The 23866-nt window shown below is 37.2% G+C and overlaps 2 protein-coding genes across 6 annotated transcripts in view; both read left to right on the forward strand.

The window, feature by feature from the left end:
• LOC108622499 (neuronal calcium sensor 2) overlaps positions 1-19248 on the forward strand; it is a 24110-nt gene extending 4862 nt beyond the window's left edge. The window contains exons 1-7 of one of the 5 annotated variants that reach the window (XM_018020411.2): positions 8333-8439; positions 9380-9501; positions 9577-9668; positions 12332-12450; positions 12542-12685; positions 13734-13862; positions 14358-19248. In XM_018020411.2, the coding sequence (XP_017875900.1) occupies positions 12340-12450; positions 12542-12685; positions 13734-13862; positions 14358-14534 (561 nt within the window). In that variant the 5' untranslated portion in view covers positions 8333-8439; positions 9380-9501; positions 9577-9668; positions 12332-12339 and the 3' untranslated portion in view covers positions 14535-19248. Of the gene's footprint in view, positions 1-3651; positions 3706-8332; positions 8440-8482; positions 8504-9379; positions 9502-9576; positions 9669-12331; positions 12451-12541; positions 12686-13733; positions 13863-14357 lie in introns of those variants that run through there. The other 4 variants (XM_018020413.2, XM_026811536.1, XM_026811537.1 and 1 more) reach the window with 4 other exon arrangements.
• Positions 1-21363, forward strand: part of Nca (neurocalcin homolog) — a 26362-nt gene extending 4999 nt beyond the window's left edge. The window contains exons 2-5 of the mRNA XM_018020410.2: positions 19447-19629; positions 19704-19822; positions 20003-20191; positions 20286-21363. Coding sequence (XP_017875899.1) covers positions 19560-19629; positions 19704-19822; positions 20003-20191; positions 20286-20486 — 579 coding nt within the window. The 5' untranslated portion in view covers positions 19447-19559 and the 3' untranslated portion in view covers positions 20487-21363. The remainder of the gene's footprint in view (positions 1-19446; positions 19630-19703; positions 19823-20002; positions 20192-20285) is intronic.
• The last annotated feature ends 2503 nt before the right edge of the window (positions 21364-23866 follow it).

Genomic DNA, 23866 nt, shown 5'->3' on the forward strand with positions numbered 1-23866 from the left:
TTTTACCGTTTCGTTTTTACTATTATCTCCTTTCTGTTTCATTCGCCCTTTACTTTAATGTTTGCGCGGAGGCGACTCGCAATATAAATGATATATTTTTATAATTATTTATAATACCTTACCACCTTGACCTTTTTCTTCAATGGGAGGAAGACTGCTTTATCTCTTGCAGTACAAGGTTGTTTATTAGGTAAACATGCGATGTATAAGCGAACACGCAAACACATGCGGTTGTAAAAATTTCAAACGTGTTATAAATTACTTACCGCGTCAGAAAAAGCAAACTATCATAAAAAGAAATAAGGAATTCTAACGGTGTAGTAATTAAAATTAAATTGTCAAATTTTATAATCTTGCGTGAAATCAAAATTGATATTTTTAATAAGTCGCTCAAATTCTGTTATCCTTCGTGTGCAACGTTTGAGAATTAATTGAGACACGTAGAGTGGATATCTTTCTTTAAAAATTAAACGGTAACCGGAAGACGATTGGTAGGAAGCTATAGCTTTTCAGGAGACCTTGTCTCAGCGATAAATTATTTAGAAAAAAAAAGGGAAATACAGATATGGAAAATGTGTGAAAGAGCGATTATGCTTCACCTTGTACTTCTTCCGCATATCTATATTCAGACCATCCGGCCACACTCTCTGTCGCTGTCTGTGTTCACCATTATTGATCCATTACAGCTAACGTCCAAGTCCTGAAACTTTTACACTTCCACTGCCAAGGTAAAAACTAATAAAAATCTCCTTAGTTCCCCTTTTTCCGACCTCTTCGTTCTCCATCGGATTTCACAGAATTTCAAACCTGGTTTGTGCGAAAACCGCTACCGAGTGCGGTCGAGATAGTTTGACAGTGTCACAAGTTTGTTAAATTGAAACCGTGCGCGAAACGATAGAGAAACCGAAATGAATACAAGATCTCTTTAATAGATAATCAATTGCATTCTTTTTAAGATTATATTCAGTTTAGGTCGAATTAAAAAATATCATGCGTCTTAATTTCAAGTTCTTCTGAATCCAGTTACATTTGTTTAGAATATAATTTTTAAAACAAGAATTACGACAAATTATCCATGTTATTATTCTTCACTCGAGAAGTGATAAGATTAAAAATCTTCTGATAAATTATTACAGATAAGGCAAATTTCATTTTTCTTTCCATCGACATGCGTATTTGTTGCTACATAAAATTGATTTTTTTTTTTTAAATTAGTCTAATCAATAATTGTTCATTGCGTAGCGCCATCATTGTTGAATTCAAATTTGTTAATAAACATTGCAGGGATACGGCAGGCTGCTGTAAAATTTTCGCATCGACCGCGTTTATTCTCGGGAAGACCGCCGAGATGACGCTACTCATTCAAATTCGGTGCCTTCAGTATCAACACTGATAAAATATGCCGCAAAATTGAAATTTGTTTACTCAATTGAACCCAATATTAATATTATTGATATTTAGATAAAATATTTTGGGTTCTTCGCCAATTTTAAGATAGATATTGCAACAAAACATTGCAGTTCTATTTAGTATAATAAAATACGAAATGTGTATAGTTGAAATTATTATTATATTTAAATTAATAATATAAGCAATCGTCATTAGTGTTTGAAATATTTTCTCAAAGCAATATTAATGAAATAAAACGAATCTCGTTTGATATCTCTAATACGTAAACGCGCATCCTCGCAAAAGTAAAAGAGGGTAAGAAAAAAGGAAAACTTGGCAAGTACGGACCACTGCGGTACACGATCTTATTGATCCCCGAAAAAGGATTAGTTGTCGAATAAATGGAGATGAGAAGGCAAGCAATGGCTCAAAAACATGTTTTCCAACTTTTACGAGTTTATAAACTCATTAGGTTGACAAATTTTCATCCTTCAAGGACAGCAACGCATACTTTCCTCATCTTTTAATGCGATAGTTATTCACGTGACGTAAAAATCAGTGATCTGTACGCGTAAGTCATAGGAATTACATTGGAATTCTGTTTAAGCCAGTGGGTGTGATCGAGCAGGAAATAATTTAGCAATGTTTAATCTGCAAACAAATAGCTGCTACGATTTACAGAAATATATGAGGTTTGATATTTCAAACAGTAGCTATATTTGTTTCCTCTCAGTTTGAAGCAAAGGATCGACTGAGAAGAGGTAATAGTAAGAAGTAATAAAAGTTTAAACTCTACAATTGCATATAAACGTGACAGTATCTTGGTTTCAGTGGGAAGGAGTTCTAATTCGGTGAACTTTTTAAAATTGGACTCTTGTGGAGAGCATCTCGAAGAAGTTGCGGAAAGAACAGCGGAGCGTGTCTTTCATTTGCAGATTAGATCACAGATAGTGGATAGAGAGATTATAGATCGTGAATCGAGGGGATAAGAGGGGAAATATCGAGGGGGACGATTACTATTACTGGTTTTCGGTTCGGTGGTGCCCGCATTGCGTCGTACTGTCCTCACGCCGGCGCCTTTCATCCCTTTACGTTTCGCCTCATCCTCCTCCTTCCTCCTTTTTCCTCGACAACGCCCCTTTCCTACGTTTTCACCATCCGAAATCTTCCCTCGCGTACTCCAGAATAATCACAATAAATATCGACGCTCCATTTAGATTTCCATTTCAGTTCCAATAAATCAGATGAAACGTTCCAATCTCCAGATTGTAAATTTCAATCTCTAGCTTATGAATTCCAGCTGGCGAAATGATAGACAATATTTTAATGGACATATAAATGTACAAATTTTATTAAGGATACGCGACTGAGATCAAATTATTTTCTGTGGTTTAACAATAGTTTCAGAATTCTGCGCTTTAATACATTTTTACACGTAAGATAGTATCCTTGGTGTCCTTGAAAAGGGAGAGGATTGTAACTGATCCCAGTGTCCGACCCTCGCGAGTCTAATAATACTTTCGCGAAGTCGAGAAAGTGAGATGAATAAAAAAAGCTCGCGTAAAAGTGCACGCGAGTAGGTGACGGTATCTCTTGAGTTACTCGGGTTTTCACACGGCAAGAAATCAACCCGCGGGCGAATTTAAATTAGCTCCCGGGGTTAATTGAATTCTGAAATCGATTCGCCGAGATACCGAGACACATCGGAATCGGAAGTCGAAGCGAAACGGTTCCGACAACTCGGTGACAAATTATCTTTCCGCTAGTTTCGATAATTGCTTAATTTACCACTGGGACGACTGATTTACAATCTTCGCGACTCGATTAACCCCAGCATTGATTCCGATCTAATTACCTCGCTTGATTCTGGATTAATCTTCTTAAGTTTCTGTTTAAATAAAAGAGAATTGTAGGGAATCGTGATTAAATGTTTTATAACAGTGCTGTCACTGTGTACAATTCAAAAGAGCCGAGAAAGATTTAAAATTGGGAAGGATGATCTAATAATCCGCGCGAGGGCGGGGCGTTAAGAAAAAACGAGAGGGAATTTAATTTTTTGCTGGCCAGTAAGGATAACTATCTATTGCTGGCGATTTTAATCTCGCTATAAAAACTCGCCGCGACCTCGTTAAAAAGCCTTTAAAAAGGGAGTTTTAACGAGGCACGCGCAGTATTTGGGTTATACGTTTACATGAAATAGGCAAAATGATAATTAACGTTGTTAATTAAGATTAAGACTAACCGCCTTCGTTCCTGTTTCAGACACGTATGATAGATAAGTACGTCCCCGGGAATATGCGAAGGGAACATGATAAGGTAAGAAATTGTCTCATTCGTTATTCGTTCTTATTTGCAATTACCTACGAGCTATAATTGAGCATCTTTATGCATTTATATAAATAGATATCTTAATCAACAGATGAACCGTGCAACTTTTTCTTGTTCTTTACAAAATTTGGGTAAAGATATCATAGCTAATTATAATTCGTAGGATTGATACGTCTGGTGTTTGGCCATTAGCTGAGATAGAGAGGTCAAGCAGCGACATTTTTCGATTAATCGCTCTCGACGATCTAATTTGTAAGTCCTTAGTTACCTTGGCAGCGGCTGCTACGTCATAACTTCACTTACATGTCGTCGTCGAAAACGTACCACGTACTTACCGCGATATTGATTTCTTTAACCGAGACCCTCTCCCGAATTCAAGTGTTAAGAACCTTCATTATAAACTTTCCCACATTGAAAATGTTTTTGACACTAATTTTATTCGACGAGAAGAGTCCCATCCGAATTAAAAGAATGGCCTGTTTCAGAGTAAAGTTTTCATAGCGAAGGATTATTCGTACCCTCGTTTTACATGTTTCCCGACGCGGACACGCTTGTTCGTAACACAGATATTCCTGTTGACTAGACCCATCGTAAAAGCTTTAATCACAGTCCCTTTTTATCTCTCCATATTGTCCGCGAACGAGGAACAACGTGGAACAGGGAGATGTAAGATCATAACTCCAACGCTGGCTCTCTCTTTAGTCGTGGATTACACTACTACCGTTTAATCGCGTGAAATACGGTCTCGATTACAATGCCCGCGGATTCGCTTGTCCGGGAACGATTTATAGCACGAATTCCGCTTCATCAACCACTATTGTGCTCCTCACGAAATAGTACCAGAAGAGTCTGCCCGAAGTATCCCCCTGAAACACAGGAATATTTCAAGTATCCGAAAGTGATCGTAAAAATGACAATTACGATACGCGGAGTTCTCCAATGTTGAAAACATAAAACGTGTGGAAGAATATTAACAACGATCGAAAGATATCTTGAACTTATTTTAAGTATTCTGACGTGTATGCATATTTTTATATAAATGCGTAGAAGGGTCGGTTTTATTTTCTGATTTATAAGCAATTTTTAAAAACGGGAATAAAACTGATGGAACGGCGAAACAGTCTGAATATAAGATAGCAGTAGGTTTCGCAGATTGCCTCGTTTTTTTGCTTGTTTCCCTCGTCATTGTGTACGCGTCATTTTCCTCCGACTTTTCCCAGGGAAAACGGTCATTGTTGTCCGTTCTTTGCGGAGCACACACCCCCTGTGGATATAACACGTTCCATCTTTCTGTTACTCTTCCTTTTCTCTGTTTCTCCTCTTATACGTCCCACCGCCTACCCTCCTCCGGGTCCCCCCGAACGTAACGTAAGCGTTCATCCTGTGAACCGTCGAGAGAGAGGCAGAGGTAGCTACGCGGAGAAGTCCTCCAGGTGGGCGGAGATCGATAGAACCGCGACCCAGCTTTACCCAGGGCAGGCCGGGGAACTCACCAACACCAGCCTCTGCTCCTATCCATACGCACACCCCCAGAGATGTGATAATTGTGCGTTAACAAAAGTAATTAACCTTCCTAGTGATTAGAAAATCAATAAAGAACGATCGTACCTCGGGTCGAGCGCAATTTCATATTAAAATACAACTAATCAGTTTTTGCTCAATAGGATCAATGAAAACTCTAATTACTCGTATATTTCCTAGTTTAAATGAAATCGTTAAGAGCTTAATATATAAACCAGTTAAACTGAATTTGCTTTATTGTCGGTTCTTGGAATAGAACTTCCGGCTCAGAGATGTGATAATTCTATCTTAACAAAAGCAATCAATCTTCCCTGCAATTAGGAAATTAATGAAGATTGAACAAACTTCATATTTAGTACAAATCGTATGTTAGAACAGAGCCAATCAGCTTTTATGGCAATTGTTAAAGCCAATAAAAAGTTCAATTACTCATATGTTTCCCAGTTTAAATGAAATCGGTAAGAGTGTAATATATAAACCAGTTAAACTGAATTTGATTTATTGTGCGTTCTCTGGAATAGAATTTCCGGTTAAGAGATGTGATAATTCTTAACAAAAGTAATCAATCTTCCCTGCAATTAGGAAATTAATGAAGATTGATCAAGCTTCATATTCAGTACAATCGTATGTTAGAACAGAACCAATCAGCTTTTATGGCAGTTGTAAAAATCAATAAAAAGTTCAATTACTCGTATATTTCTTGGTTTAAACGAAATCGATATGCACTTAAGTATAAGCCATTCGGTGATCAGACTGAATTAGATCACTTTCGTTAATAATTGTAGATTCTTTAAATACCGTTCATGGTTGAATTTTATGATTCCTTGAGTAAAACGAAGGACGATGCGATCAGTTTTGTTTAGCGGTTTACGCGTGTGGATCGTATTGATAATGTTGTTAGCGGTAAAACGGACGAATGTTGGTCAGAAAAATCGATAATCCCAGGTTGAAAGTCGTCTCGCGTGCGGTTCACTCGTTACGCTACTATAACTATGTATGTATCACTAATCTTTCGCCTTTTCCTTCCCCCTTTAATTTTCTCTTATTCTTGACTCTTTGTTATTCTTTTCTCTTTTATTACAACAGTTTATCGCCGTTCGATCAAACTTTTCCCATCAATAATAATCACTGTATTTGATTTAAAAGGCTTATTTCCTATTTACTTTATCTCCCGAGTTATATTTAAATTTTGTAATACACTCGGGATAAGATCGTAGCGTTTATATGCAAATTTATGCGATAAACATGTTTCGATGCATGCTATTATAAAAAACAGATCGTTTCAACGATAAGAACGATTTTTAAGGTCTGCACTAAATATAGTCCTCTAGTGGCCTTATTAACACCGCCAATTTTCCCTTCGGCTCTTGCTGGTTCCTAAGCGCGGGAAGACACGCGCAAATTCGAACTCGTCGACACTTTTACACAGCGCAAGTGCAGTTCACGTTGGACGCATGCGCTGCCATACAAAATCTCGATTATGACCGAGAATTCAAATGGGAATTCGTCCGTGCTCGCATTTAGTTAAAAGAGGCGAGGAGAAAATAATTATAAAGGGAACGGCGGGCGACTGTTGGAAGTACTTGGAAAAGTAATTTGAAAAAAGCGCCGGCTCATTCAATTGTACGTCTCGTTTCGTTCCGTTTCAACGAAATGCATAAATGTATTAACGAGTTCGCGTGTCCACCAGCCGCGGCAGCTAAATGGAAATTTTCCATCGCATCGGGGAAATTGCGCACTGCGTCTTTCGCCCCGAAGAAAATTAAATCTCGATTCACTTTCAAAAATGCACTAACGAGCTCCTCTTTCGGGTCGCCTATCTCATTACCTTCACCGCGCACGTTTACGGGCTCGAAATCAGGTCTTTTTCGTGGCCGGTGGATCGATCATTCTATGTCAAAGGAGAATTGATCTTTTTAGTCTATTCGATTATTCATCGGACAGTCGGGACAATCTTTTGTCCCACTGTTTCATAGAAATCAGTGTTTTGCACTCACGACGCAGTCGTTTCGTAACTAATGTCTACTATTTATTTGATATCTCAGTTAAATTATTAGATACAGCTAATTATTCGAAATTACTCAACTTCCGGCTTCGCAGTGAATTGCGCTTCTTTATTCTTGGTGCACATATTATGCGTCTTATGGCACCGGGCACCGTTGAGAATCGATTAAAAACAGAAACTGACGAATCTAATTGCAAAACGATAGAGCAGTAAATATCTATCGATTAACTGGCTGGCGAAAACTCCGCCAGTTGGTCGTATAAGTATAATCGGGTCACGGATACTGAAATCGAGTGGGACAGCACTCGCTATTGTTCCTCTCCTCGTTTATACATTCCCCTCCTCGGGGGGTGCGGGAAGGGAGAGAGAAAAAAAAAACGGAGGAAAGTCGCGGTGCATTTTTGTCTGTATGCAGGCACGCGTGCGTGGCGCGTGGTTTCTTTTCTATCTTTTAAAAGAAGGTTTAGGCTACTGGAAACAGCGAACAAAGGGTCGTGTTTACGTTTACATTTTTAATAAAGGCCGGCAACTTTTTTTTCAACAGATACCGACTCTTTTTCACGGCGATAGTTACCTTTCAAAAAATGTTTACTCCATTTATTTCTCCAGTCGATGCGCAGAGTTTCGTTCCCGGGTCATGGTTCATCTTTTATTTCTAACGAGAACTCGGGCAATTTTTTATTTGACGTTTACGTTTCACGATGGTCGACGGATACCATCAATCTTGGCTTATATTCTACAAGATTTTCCTAGACGCAAAGCTCCCTTTTGTACATCGAATCTCGGGCGGGTCGCTGTTACTCTTTGGGCGAATTGAAGATGATGGAACCGCGTTTCCCGCCAGGAAATCTTATTGAATTTCTTATGCGACCGGTTCGCGATAGCGAAACACAGCTCGCGCACTCGTGAGATGTTAAAGAAAAGTGAAAAGGAAGTAGGAGAAAATGGTAAACGACGCGGGCAGCGCCGTTCGGTGGTGGAACATGGCGAGAGTGGGTGGGTGGATGGTTTGGGTTGGCCAGGGGTTGTTTTATACGGCGGAGAGAAGGAGGGACGGATATAGGGGTGGGGACCCGTTAGCACGCAGGATCGGGTTCAGGGAGAGCCTCGTTCTTTGACGGTAGTCGCTTCGCCGCATTCGTACTTATATCTACTCTACCTTTTACGCGATACACGGGAACACGCGCTCGGTCTGAGTTACGTACACATTTATTATCTTCTCATAATCGTCTTGTGCCGTCCGTTCGTACTCGTCCCCCGGTCGGTTCTCCCTTTAACTCGTCGATCATCCTCCCTTTCGTCCGATTTCCTATCTTCTCATCGGTCTTCAATCTTCTGCGCCGTTTATTCGCCAATTTTCCCGTTTGTTTTCTGGCTCGCCAATCTCCTTTCCGTTTCTCTCGTATTGCGTGCACACATCATTTACTCCTCTCAGGTTCTTTACCCTTACACCCCCTCCCGTGTTCTCGTTCTTTCTCTTTCTCTCTCGTCTCCGTCTTTTACGTGGATCTACTCCGTTCGCGATCCTGGATAGGCCAGTTTCTGATCGATTTCACGATTAAAAACACTTCGGTTTCTCGCTTGTCCTTCGCGTCGAAGAAGAACGGAGTACGCAAGCTCGTTAAACGGAAAATGGACACACCGTTGAAGCGAGTCGATGGTGTTCCTTTTTAGAATAGAACGGAAACGAGTGACAAGAATAAGAGATGAAAAGGAAACAGAGAGGGGAAAGGAGAGAGGGAGAGAATCCGACGGTTTCGAACCTTAAAAGGCGCTAAGAATTGTTCGGCTACAGCTTTTTAAAAAGTGCAGTTGATGTTGCATTCGTAGTGGCACGGACAATTTTATCGAGTGTACATCCCGAATTTATTTTGTCCACGTCGTGGATTCGTTTTTGAATTTCGTGGGGTCAGTTATAGAAATTGTTCTCGTTCAACAGAATGCTCAGAGTCGTAGGAACTCGTTACTCATCTTCGTTGCACGCACGCACGTCTTCCAATTAGGGATGAGGCATTATCCAATTGGAACTGTCCTATCTTGATAATTTATCCTCGTATCATCGATTTCCTTCGCGTGTCAGTTCGGTTAATTACGCGGCTGGTTTAATTAATGTCGATACGTCTTCGTTAATCGTAGGACGCGTGGTCACGGTTAAGCGGGATAAATAAATTATGCGTACGCGCAAGGGATAGCATCCACAGAGGAAGGGGAGAAGGGACGAGAATATTTCGGAGAAAGTGTGACGTGAAAAATCAAAGGTGGGTGTTTTATCTGGAAAAAGGAATCGCGGTTTCTTTTCCAAAAGTGACCTTGTGAATTTTAACTTTGTCAAGTGTCGTTCCGTCGTTCGCGTCGTTCCAGTTGATACGAGGCGGAAGAGAAGCCTGGAATTGATAAGGAACCAGTAATCGAAAGATATCACTCGGTAAGATGATCGAAACGACGTTAGTTAAGTCTTAAGGATTCGATTCACCACTTCAAATTGAAAATCGAATTCTATTAAATATAGTAGATAATCAGTTTATTGGTTTGTTTACAAATTTTGTTAGAGTTTTGTCTTTAATATGCAAAATCTAAGAACCAGGACTGTAAATTTTATATAGAATACAATATTGCCTTTTTAAATATAATTTTCATATTTGGTAATATATGATCAGAGTTAATTTCTATAATAATCCACTTAATCTCTTCTAAATTAAATTCCTTAGAAAAGTAAAATTCCTTAGAATTGATAATGGCTATTACTCCCACGGTTGAAAGATTCTTTTAGCGATAATGTTTCTCTATTTTTTGCTAAATGCCGGATTCATAGATTACTTTTATAAAACGATTAGAGGCGGAATTTATTAGGACTTAATGCGTTTCGCCCTAGGCACGAAAACACTTTGTCTCAACATTTTTTGACGTATCGTCTATTTATTCAAATGCGGTAGCTTCTGAAGCGGATACGGCAATAAATAATGTCCGTAACGTTTCTGAGTAATAAATAATGCTCGTAAATCATGAGTACGCCACGGCGTGTTATGTAAGGAAAAACGCAACGAAATTAGAAGCAAAAATTAACGAAAGATATCTGCCAGTCTATGAAAAATCTTTAAATTAATTGACTCTCTCCGGGTGTGAGAAATACAATGAGGATCGTCAAGTGCTATGAAAAAGAATTTCTCATTCATTGTGTCGAAAGAAGACAAGCCGTATCTGTTACGTGAAACTATTAGGGAATTCTGTATTTATAATTCACAGTTGAATGTACTGTGCCGTCTTATTTTTATGATTGTCACTGTAGATTCAACGAAAGTAACATTTGTAAAATGTCAAGAAAGGACAAAAGGTGCTACTATACAACGTGTGGGTGTTTCGTATATTCCACCTCCCTTTTCAAGTATTTGGCCTATTTTTGTTACAATCTTCGCTCCGAGATCGTCTACGAAACTAACTTTAGAATATCTTCGCTTTGGTATTATAAAAACTGTTGCCCAAGAATTTCTCTTGGCAGATAAAAATATACAGTCTAGAATCAGATATATTTAAGAACAGCTCACTGTCGTTCAACTTTTATTATAAAAACCGACTGTCAAGCGTTGTTTCCTGTTTTAAATTGTTTCTTCGCTCGGATATTGAATTCTCGTATTGTTTGAAATATTTATAGAACCATTCCCGGAATTTATTCCACGTGGTTCCTTTCGATTGAAACAAACAATGATCCCGTATGAAAGATTTATCAGCCGCATGGGAACCGAGCACAGCATTTGTTAAAAGGTAGAATCGATACCCGTCTCCTTTCGATCATCATTATTATTATTACTATTATCATTATTATTATTATTATATATTAGATCTGGGTCAGAAGTACTTGGCCACTCAGCGAAATTAAAGTTACATTCGTGTCACCTATTTCGGATTCGATTTGATTGGATATCTAATCAGAGAAAGGTCGAGGGAAGCGGAAAATCTCTATTATGTTCTTTAAGCATCTCCTATTTTCTCCTCATTGTTCTAGGAATATGTGTTAACTTATTTGATACAAGTTTAATCGAATAAATAGCCGAGGGGCAGTCGATTCTCCGTTGACATAGATCGAGGCTAACTTTTACTTAAAAAAAAAAAGAAGGACGAGGTCTCGCGGTGTGTGCGTGTGTTGTGTTAATTATGTCCTACATTTACTCCACGCCGAGGACTTACACGATGCACCGTGTGTTAACCATCGAGTCCTATCTGACTCAGAATCTAGTCCGGTTATTTTGACCGCCTCTTGTCAATCCCCTACTCCTGTTCTATCTCTAATTGTTACTAGAACCAAATCTCGTTCCAGAGTACCGTATACTCGGCAGAATAAAAATTTAATAAGAAATATCCTCTTTGAGGAAATTAAGTTATTTTTATTGAAATTAGATTCACAATTCTAGCAGACGCTATCAATTTTCACTAAAAAGATCTAACTCTTACTTTAATTATTTAAAACAAGTAATAATTATTCGATTCAGTAAACAATTATATGTACAACGTGACATTAGAAGTGTCTCAGGCAGAAAAATCGTTTGCTGTAGTCCCGGTGTATCAAACAGCATTTTTCTGTGTAACGAAGTGAAAATATAGAGAGCGAACCGTTGGTTTCTAACGCGATTCCTCATGAGGCATAATTGTTAGGCGAGTCACGAATCGCCAGCTTCGACTTCCTCCCTTCGGACGTGGAAAATGAAACCTCTCTGTAAACTCGTAGCTACCTGACTCCTTTCTCGAAAATTTTTCATTCGACACGCGTATCGGCCTGGCTCATTACGACATTACTTTAGTTCTCTGTTCTTTTACACCACGATCCTCTTTACAAAGCCTTCACCTTCTCTCCCGTGTACCCTTTGTCTCGCTCGTCTTTATCCTTCTTCATCCGACAATTATATCCTTTGTCAAATCGATAAACGATATGCTAGAAAACTCTTAATACAAACAGGAATTGTTTGATCTTTCGGTCTCTTCAAACATCCTTTATATAGGAGTACGTTTTATGTACAATACTATTACTTTGATACTTAAGATCTATTGGGAATCTGATACTGATAGAAACATTTTTTGTTTGTTTGTTTGTTAAAGATCACAAAATGGTGGGCTTCGGCAGTAAAGATAAGCTCAGCAAAGAGGACATGGATTTCCTCAAGTCGCACACGAGGTACGACGAGGCCACCATAAAGGACTGGTACAAGGGATTTAAAGTAAGTTCAGCTCCGTTCTGTGGAAGCGTTATCTTCTTGATAGCGAGATGGAAGAGATTTACGAATGGTTTCTCTTTGCTTTTGGTTGCAGCAAGATTGCCCTAACGGTAGACTAACGCCAGCAAAATTTGTTGATATGTATAAAACATTCTTCCCATCCGGAAATGCAGAGGAATTCTGCGACCACGTGTTCCGGACATTTGACATGGACAAAAACGGGTACATCGATTTTAAGGTAATTCGTTCTTATTTGCATTTTCATTTAAAATGAGTCAATGTCAACATGGATATTCTGGTCACTTTCGTTTCTGCAATTATTTGTACATAAGTGTTTATCGTTAAATAAGCTCAGCGGTAAATTGATAAGACTTTATTAAAAGTATGGTGGCAGCTGTGGCATACGTTTTAAACGAGCGTGGCGAGAAATTGTATTCATAGCTGACTGTGTGTGTGTATGTTAGAATATAAAGGATGACGTGAGGCTGTCCAAGCATTGTTACAAATACAATACGCTTCGCTAACGCGATATATTCTATGGATCGTTCCATATTCGCTGCGAATAATAAACTCGATAAACTTGATTTTATGAAAGACCAGGCCTTTGTGAACGATGTGTATATGTATGTATATATATATATATATAATACCTAATAAGTTGGTATAATATCAACATGCCCGTACCATTGAAATTGAGCCAGCGATATTATCAAACTTAGAATAATGCCTTGTCCCGGCTGTTTTATGTATGCAAATACGTTGCCAAATGGCATTTAAGAAATAAGCTTTTCCACCGCGTGGGCGGGAGAGACTTTTCTTAGAAGTGGTAGCAATTTTTGGAAACTTTAGAGTTGTTACGTAGATTTCGAGGGAATTTCGACTGAACATCGCGGTCTCGAAGTATCGCAAAGTCCGAACTAGGTCAGTCGACGCCTGAGGTAGACAAACGAGAAGAAGGAGAAGGGTTTTTTTTTTTAAAGAAGTCGGCCTCTCTTTGCCTCCTCCTGACCTATCAAGTGTCGCCACTTCTTTCCGTATTGACCCCATCGGCCGGTTCTCTTTCTGTATCGCTATTATTGCTTCTTCTGAACAAGTTTTCTACCTAGTAGGTCATACTGGCACTCGCACTTGTTTCATGATCATCGCAAATCCACACCCTGTTCGATTCTGAAGAAATTCGCGAGCCACGGCATTAGAAAAGAGCATTAGATCAAAATTTCCATGTACAGTTGCTTCGCGAAACAAAGCCCCGATTATCAAACCACGTTTTCCATATGTTGTTGCAGGAATTTTTACTGGCCATTGACGTAACTTCCGGTGGCACGCCGGAAGAGAAACTGAAATGGGCCTTCCGCATGTACGACGTCGATGGTAACGGCGTGATCGATATCCAGGAAATGACGAAGATCGTCCAGGTACTGTACGCTTCTCAATTAATCAATTTCAAGTCTAATCGACTAATAATAATTCGGAAGTTGGAATTTCTAGTTAGTCTCCTGTATATTCATTTTTTTATCGGCTCAGAGGTACGTTAGAATTAGTCGACGTAGATAGCAGTTCGCGGATTAATCAGATCGTGCCTTATGGTAATCATTCTTCACACGTTTCGCTCGATGGACGGTAAATTAAAATACGATTCGATGGCGTGCGGTATCTGGGACACTAATTACAGGAATCGAATCCAATCGCAAATCATTCGTCTTTCAATCAGAATTAAAAACAGATCAGAAAAATGTGCGCGTAGGCACTTTAAAAAAATAATTGTAGCACTTCGATTATCTGCTGTTATTATATGGCAATTTTTTATTAGTATAGGTTCGTTCTTTTAGAAGTTGTGGTTTTTCAAAAATGTTTCCTGCTTTTGCGCAGGGATCGTTAAGTAGGCGGCGTTTTCTGTTTTTTTTTTCCAGGCGATATACGATATGCTGGGAGCTTGCTCGAGCAGCAGGCCGGCGGATAGCGCGGAGGAACGGGCGAAAAACATATTCACGAAGATGGACGAGAACGGCGACGGTCAGCTGACGGAGGAGGAGTTCCTGAAGGGTTGCCTTCAGGACGAGGAGTTATCGAAGATGCTCGCTCCTTAATTCACGTGACGATTCGTTGATAACGCACCGTTATCGTAAAGAAAGATTCTTAAAATAACCGACCGAGCAACAACGATCAGAGAACTATTCCCCGAATGCGCGTCTGTGTCTTCATTAAACAATCGCACACGCACATACGCGCATATGTGATTGCACGCGAGAATGTAAAGATAGTTAAAAGTACGCGTAGTTACTCGAAGATCTCTGATAAAAGGCTTATGTGTCCCAATCGCAAAAAAAAAGAGAGAAACTAAAATCATTTTCTAGGAACTGATTTTCGAGTTAAGTCCATTTTCGAATGATTCGGCGAATTAATTTGATCGGAAGACGTCACGGAGGCAAAGATGACTATCCGTGGCGACGTAACAGTGGATATTAAAGAATATTCAATAAATATTTTAGATCCCGAAATGAATAATATACGGAAGATACCACTTTCGACCATTACCATTCTCTGTAGTGGTACATAATTTTAATGAATCTCGAACGAGATTACACGTTCACAAGTAAAATTAACATTTAAGCTGGACATTAACCACGGCAGGGCCTCGGTAAATTAATAATCGAAGATCATGGCCCGGAGAGAAACGACTAACGCGTTTTCTATCGATAACGATCGTTTGTTCTCAGTAATCATTAACGAGATTAAACAAGGTCCTATGTCCTATGAATCGACAGCGGTTATTAAACATTAAACGGGGAACCGACGGTTTCTTAAATCTCTATTCGAACAACGATGACAAAGTGCTAGAATTCTGTGACGTGAACACAACGAACCGGAAGAATTGAAGGTGCTGTCGAATAGGTAGGACGAACATTACGATCCAGATTCAATGATTTTACGTTTCACGGTGTACTTCGACACGGTACGTACTCACAATTAAATTAAACCCTGCATCGCGTTTTATAAAATCGCACCAGGCCAAGTTACCGAACTGGTCGCCGATTGATTGTTATTCAAATATGTTTTATTGCTCGGAAGGTTTATAAACAGAAAGTGTAGCTATGTGTGCAATTAATTAAACAAATTACGTACTCCGTAATGTTAATGTAAAGTAGGCTAAGTACATATCATTGCCTCTTCTTCAAAAACGAATGAAAAATCAACTTTTTTCTTAATATTTTCCAAATCTAAGGGCTTCGTAAACAGAGATTTTCAGTCAATTTTTTAATCTAACAGAAAAGTGCGCCTCCCCCTTTTTTCTTCCCTTGAGCACACGCACGTACACGGAGAAATCTATCCATACGTAATGGGCTAGGAATACATTTGATAAATTACAAATGATCTATATCAATTTGTTTTAAAAATAATTCGTATATATTTGTTCAAAGGATATTGAATCTATAAATCTCAATTGCGCGCTATTTATTTGTCATAAAAATCCCCATTCAAGGATATTGATATTCAAGGATTTATTAACGAATCCACGAACATTTTTTAACAATCTTTTACGGTTCTTTCGTTTCATTTATAGAAACAGTAGATTTTCTAAAGAATCATCTATCATGGAATTAATTAATTTGCGTAAATTAACAGAAATTTCGATAGTTTCTGCATGAACTATGATTGCTTTCTAACGCAAGGATAACGAAGGATAACGCAAAGCAATCACAATTAAAAACTTCTTGAAACGAACCGAAAGTGCAGCACTGACAATCAAACTAACAAAAAAGGAGTTTATTTATTATTTAAAAAAGAGAGTCAATGAATCGTAGAGCAAGGAAACATTTTATAAAACCCGAAGTGCATTATACAATTAACAAAAGAACAATTTCGAAAGCTACGACGACGCATTAAAAACGATCGAATTATTTAAACAATATTTTTCCCTTTCAATTTCTCCTTCGTAACTTGGCTGACAGGCTATTAATATCGATTGAGACTTTATTGTACAAACTGTTGAACGGCATCAATCTTGATTTGCACGTGACTTAATAACGATAAATTACTTGAAAACACGGTATGCCTGAATATTTATTTAATTAAACTATTTATCTTCTTATATAGAATGAATCTTTATGAAAACTATTATCAAGCTGATAGATCAGAAGGAACTTCTTGTCTCTTAGCTGGCGAACAATTGTGAAAGCAATCCGAAAGTTTAGTCAATTCAAAGATTTAACGAGACGACGAGCAACCAATTATTGAAAAAGGAGAGGAAAACAAATTCAATTACGTAAAAACGCTATATTCACACATAAATCTATGCTACTATTTTATATTTTTCTACGCCATCCATTCTATTATCCCGTCGCTCTCCCCTCTCTCTCTCTCTCTCTCTCTGCACGTATAATTAAATTCTTAATCGACTTAAACACTTTTATCCCACGCAGTTCTCTTTCACCATGAACTTTCGCACGCAATTTTCAAGATCGTTTAACGAATCCAATTCGCGGCACGGCTGTAAAATGAGAAATTGTAATAAAAGTAGAATTTTAGAGTAACTATTAGTAATATACGAAGACAACTTTTAACACGTTTTAGAACTTTGTGGCTGTCTTTAATTACATTTTTAATTTCAAGAACAATTTACTGATTTTTAATACTTTTAATATTTAATACGCCTGTTTTTAGATTTTTGTAACAACAATATTCTATTTCTATGCCTCGTTTACTTTTTGTACAAGGTAATTGAAGTCTGGCTTCATTTTCTGACTAATTGTATTTGTATAAATATTTGTGATAGGATATACTGCCGATTTTCGTTTCATTTTAAGTAAAGTGGTTACTAAAAGTATCCATAATTATTTAACGCCACGAGAATATTTTTTGTTTGTTAATAATTATTACCAATTAATCGTGTAATCATGAGTGATCTATGATTATAAAAGTATGAAATGCAGAGATCTGTTCACTTAAAAAAAGTCCAAAATCAAATAATCGCGTATTTAAATATTATTACATACTTTTAGTAGTCACTATACTTCGACTATTTAAAGTATCTAGCGCATAGGATCTAGCATAGAGTCACAGGACCAGTAGTCTTCGATATACTTGACAAATTATACACTTAAACGGCATTTATAGATCTTGTAAGATCGATAGATCATAATTGAATATTCTCTATTCTCTAATTATCCTCTCATCGATGTTGGTGCTATGTGTATAGTAACGCTTCCACGCTTTTAATTTAAACATAAAACTTCATACTAAGCAAGTAGAATAAATCGTAGAGCGTGAAGAATCCTGTGTATAGTAGTATATTAGCTAATCTCTCTATTTCGAGTCTCATATTCTTTGCTACTTAAAACCATACTTTGTAATTAAATTAAACAGTCATCATCGAATTTTAATTACTAAATCTATATTTAAAATTATCAATACGTTATCAATATTATGGGATCTGTTAACGAAGAGGACGGTTTCTGCATAAGATGAATTGATCACTAATTTCCTTTCTGCAGGATTGACATTTCTACTTCACTGACTCGATTGAACATTTCGAAACGACCAAAAAATGATCGTCTAAATAGATGATAGTCACCTCTCATTAAAGAAATAATGTCCTAGTTAAAGTAATTTAGAATAGTAACTAAAGATTTCCTATCCTACATTGCTCGTTTATGTGAATAGAATCTTGAATAGAAGATATGAAAATCTATATTATAAAATAGCACTGTGAATACTTATTTGTATATGCTGTATAACGATTAGTCATTACACTTTCTTTTCCCCATTCTTCAAGTTTTCCCATTCGTTTATACATATAAATAATACAAATGCTATATCATGGTTCGATCAGAACTTGTACTACAGTCATTCGAACTGATTATTATTATTAATTTGATGAGGACATGTATGTAATAACTTAAAAAAAAGATTTAACGATTCACGCAATATGTACGGCCTTCTTGTCTCGTAGATTACTCTCTCACGAAACTATAACGTATATTATATAGCACAATTTATAGTTTGCAGACTTACAAAATCTTTGTGTCTCTTACTTAAATAATCCGTGTAATTACCATAATTGTATGTGCATTTATTAGACGATTAAAGCGTATGAAAGGAACGTGGCGAGTACGTACATAGAAAACTGGTGAATCGTTGGAATAATCGTTCTCTTATATCGTCTTCCTGTAAGTATGGAAAGAGATAAAAATCAAGAACGGTTGAGGTGACTTTAACTGAGCCGGTTGAAGTATTTCAATCTCGAGTGTCTCCTTCAGGAAAGAGATATTTGAAGAGACGGTAATTGAAAGATTATCGCGACGAGTCACCCGATATATAATAATTATTGTAAAGTAATAATAATTCTCGTAAGATCTCTGTCTGCTTTGACTGATACGTTAGAAAAGATACTTGTTACAATTACTGTGTGTCGCAATGTTGCATGAATAATTGTATTATAATTAAAGGCGGACGAGTTCTTTGTAAAACATTCTCTGTATAAACTTTTGTCTACGATTGTTCAACAATATATTGTTTAAATTGTTGTATAGGGTACAGACAGTGTTCGATTTTGCAACAACAGTGAAAGGAAAAAAGATGCTTTATAAACATTCCGAGGGATCCGTTGATTAAATGTTTAATTTATTTGGCTAAGACGTTAATAAACACACCACACACGATTATTGTTAAAGAACGGTTTTTTAATAAAAATTATAAATAAACGTTGTTACAGTTGTATGAATGCGGATGGCTGCGTTTGATGACGATGTAAACGTTAACATTCATTTGTACACATAGAAAATTAGAAAACGTTAATAGCGATTATCATGATTTCTCATTGGTATAATTAAGTTTAAGTGTTATATTCTCCGCCCTTTTTAGCACAGAAATTCCTTGAAAATTCTCAGCTTGATAGAGACAGAGAAACTCATGAAAAACCCGGTTTCCGTTCGGAACCTCATTAATTTCGTCACGAGAGAATTAATTATGAATATTCATCGAAATATTTTCGTTTTTCAGAGGTGCCCGGCCACGAAGTGCTGTTTCAAAACAGCACTGGTAGAATAGTAGATTTAGTTAGCGATTAATAAAGCTAATTAAATTCGTGAGACCGGAAAACACGGAACAGAGCCATGGGGAAACAGAACAGCAAATTGAAACCAGAAGTTCTTGAAGACCTCAAGGCGAACACAGAATTCTCAGGTACGAAATACTTTTAATATAGCCATCACGATCTTATTACGTCACTTAACTATATTTATCGTTCTTGTTCAAAGATGCCGAGATCCACGAATGGTACAAAGGATTTTTGAAGGACTGTCCAAGTGGACACCTCAGCGTAGAGGAATTCAAGAAAATCTACGGGAATTTCTTCCCCTATGGTGATGCTTCTAAGGTACAACAACGAGATGCTTGCCAAAAAAAATAAAAAATATTTTAACGCTCCTATCTTAATTTTCACTTTTGGAGAAGTTTAATTCCGTCCCAATTTCATCCCAAGACCTTACTTTAAATTTTATTTAAACATCGTGCAATGTTTGATCGTATTATTATGGTAGAACATCGTGTTTCAAAGTTTGCAGAACACGTGTTCAGAACATTCGACGCTAACGGTGACGGGACAATCGATTTCCGGGAATTTTTATGTGCACTCAGCGTCACGTCTCGCGGCAGAGTGGAACAGAAATTGAAGTGGGCATTCAGCATGTACGATCTAGATGGGAACGGATACATCTCGCGGCAGGAAATGTTGGAAATCGTTACGGTAAGCACGAGATATTACATACACTACAATTTCATTTCTTCAACAAAGAATAACAAATATTTAACGTTAAAATTATTGTTTCGTGTTTGTTCAGGCTATTTACAAGATGGTCGGCTCGGTGATGAAAATGCCGGAGGACGAATCGACGCCGGAGAAGCGGACAGATAAAATCTTCCGTCAGATGGATAAGAACAAGGATGGGAAACTGTCCTTGGACGAGTTTATCGAGGGGGCAAAAAATGATCCGTCTATCGTGCGACTGTTGCAGTGCGATCCTAGTGCACAAGCCCAGTGAGGCCCTGGGCTACCCTCTCATTAAACACGCAAGTATTACCCTCACTATCATCAATTAATCGCCTGGGACCCGGTCCGATATCTCTCTAATTAATAATCATTGCGATCACATGAAATGATTCACTGGGAAACGTATCGGAGTTTCTCCTTCTCTTTTCTTTGTCTTTACACTCTGTTTTCATCATCAAATATTTCATTAAAAACAAGATAATCAAAAGATTCTTTTGTAAACGTATGAATCATCTCGCAGCGGATTATTATTGTAGTTACAAATTTAATTATTTCACTATTTAATCGTTTATTTCGCAGTGTGAATTTTTCTTTCTGTTAAACACCAAGAACTCGGTAAGTTTCTCACTGAAACATCTTCATTGAACACAATCATTATTGAAAATATGGATTGTACAAAAATGTTGAGTTGTGAATTGGACTGGGACCCTTGTAAGTCCAGGACCTCTGGGCCCATGGCGCTTGCGCATACCGCAAGCTAGTCTCAAAGACTAGTCCGGTCGCTCCGTCTCGTATAGGCGGATCGATTTTAAATAAACAATAAAATTTATCAACAACCTTCTCGATTTCGAATGTAGCATTAATACTCGAGAGCTGCGCAAAGGCGAATCAAATCTTGGATGCTCAAAAGAAAAGGAATAACGCTTTGATTCGTGTCAGGGAGTCAATTTTTCGTTCCCTCGCCCTTGTATTCTTTTATTTTCTACGACACTGTAGCTTTTAGACCATTTTCCATTTTATACCTCAAGAGTTTACTCCCTTAACTTATTTATTTAATATCTGAGTGAAATCTAGGGTAGACTCGAGGTATTTTAGTTTGTCTGCAAGTGAACGCAGACTCAGGGCGATGGCCTCTTATATATTTAAATGGACACNCCAACATCTCCGCCCCCTCCCATCCAGTATTTAGACAAATTTTGTAACTGTTTTTTTATGAACGTTACCTAAGGATATTCCGTCAATTGTTAAAAGGAAAAAGACACGAGTAGTGTTAAAACAACAAAAGTCGGACGGGAGATATAAGAGTTGTTCCATGATAAAATATAATAAGTAGAAGATGTTCATTTGTTAAGTTACACTGTTGTAAATAATCCTACATAATTTTTCCCACTAATTTATTCAAGATTCTTCTCTGCTTATCTTATTTCGTCATTCAAACTATTCCCGAGCTATCGATCTTGTCTGTAAAAACTTCTTTTTTCGTTCATCTGTTATTCACGTTAATTAAGGCACGCTTACGATTTTTCGTTTGTACGGTTTCTATTCATTTTATAAATATTTAGCATGAACTATTTGTTAATTGCAACAAATACATGCACAAGGTAATTTTCTAAAGAAAAGCAAAAGCGACAAGCTACGAATCTTTTCATATCTGAAATATCAAATAGTTTAACATCGTGATAAATTATTAAAGGCAACGCTTTCTATTTAAACCGTCATACTATTATTAAAATTAATATTTCGATTTCCAATCACTGATTTAATCGCAATTGATAATTGTTTCTATCGACTTCGCGTCTGACTTCGATTTTAAGGAGATGTATGAGAGCTTGCGGTTGACTCGGGCTACTTGACCGGCGTCTGGCCTCAGCTCATCTTGTTCTACTTAGTAGAATCTTCAGCTGTGCCGCTGTACTCTGCGGTAGCTGCAGACAGGAGTAAGCAGATTCCCGAAATCTTAGACACGCTCTCACTCCTAGCTACAGATACACATACAGCTTGTGCAGTTGTAAGAAGTATCATTGGTAAACAGGATAAATTGTAAAACTAGAGAATGAAGAATTGTTTACTATAATCGCGAACTGTCGCTGCCTTTGATAATTTATTGCAAAGTTAACAATGCTCATAGCTTAAACATCAGGCATGAAAAAGACACTACTTACTGCTCGTGTTTCTCGAACATTTTTTCCTTTCTAAATATGAAATTTGCCTAATTCTTGAATATTATCAAAAACTCAGATTGGCTTTTTAGACGTTTTATATACTCTACTCTCTGTCGTTCTCTGCTTTTATATTTAAACTTTATGTGATTTCAATCTCAATACTTGGCATGAAGATAGTTGACATTTATCGTTTCCGAGACATTTTTAAAAGTATTTCAACGTTCGTTAAAATTAATCTATCTACGTACATATACTAACAAGTACAGTGACAACTATAATAAATTCAATCAAATTTCATTTTCGCAATTATACTATTTGGACACTGTCACTGTATTTATTATAATTTTCGCCTAAGATTTTGATATTCCCAGAATCCTAGCAGATTAAAATTCTTAACTACCTAGAAAGTCTCAGAGAAATCAGCGACGTTTCTAACGAGTATTAACTAAATAACTTACGTCTTCAAGATTTTCTGCATTTATCGAAATCTTCTAAATTTTAGCTCGTCTTACGCTCATTAGAAAATCGATACTCCCAGAGTTTTAATCGATCTTTAATTTCTATATATATACTTTCTCAAAGTCCCAGCACAAAAATTCGCCTTGCGCAGCATCCAGCGGGTAAGCTATTTTTAAAATCGCGTTGTTAAACAATGGTTCTTCGTAACAGATTCGCATAATTTTACATCATCTTAGCAACGTAGTTTTCTCCTTCAGTTTCTTCTTTAGCACAGTTTTAACGTTAATTAATCGTGAAAAAAGACTTGTTTAAATAATATGTACATTCGTTATTATAATTAGCAACGAAACTAAAACGAGTAAGAGCTAAATAACAGATGTTAATGGGGAAAGTAGCTTGAAAGGAAAATCACGCGATTCTAAATCGTCTGTTTTAGTTTTAAAAGTACATGTGTAAATTTTGTCATAAAGTCATTACGTTCTCTCTTTCTTTCAATTCGATCGAGAGCGCAGATAAAGTTAGTCTTAAATTCTCCTCGGATAATCGGACTGAACAATCGCGATTTTCAATTGTTTAACTGCTGTTGGAGATCTGCCGATCGAGATTCAGAGATGTAAACGATATTTTGAAAAAATGAGAAAGTTTAAATGGAAGAAATATATACNTAATATGTACATTCGTTATTATAATTAGCAACGAAACTAAAACGAGTAAGAGCTAAATAACAGATGTTAATGGGGAAAGTAGCTTGAAAGGAAAATCACGCGATTCTAAATCGTCTGTTTTAGTTTTAAAAGTACATGTGTAAATTTTGTCATAAAGTCATTACGTTCTCTCTTTCTTTCAATTCGATCGAGAGCGCAGATAAAGTTAGTCTTAAATTCTCCTCGGATAATCGGACTGAACAATCGCGATTTTCAATTGTTTAACTGCTGTTGGAGATCTGCCGATCGAGATTCAGAGATGTAAACGATATTTTGAAAAAATGAGAAAGTTTAAATGGAAGAAATATATACATATATCTATATAT

This window comes from Ceratina calcarata, unplaced genomic scaffold (assembly GCF_001652005.2).
Source record: "Ceratina calcarata isolate Rehan_Ccalc_2016 unplaced genomic scaffold, ASM165200v1 scaffold224.2, whole genome shotgun sequence".
NCBI lineage: Eukaryota > Metazoa > Arthropoda > Insecta > Hymenoptera > Apidae > Ceratina > Ceratina calcarata.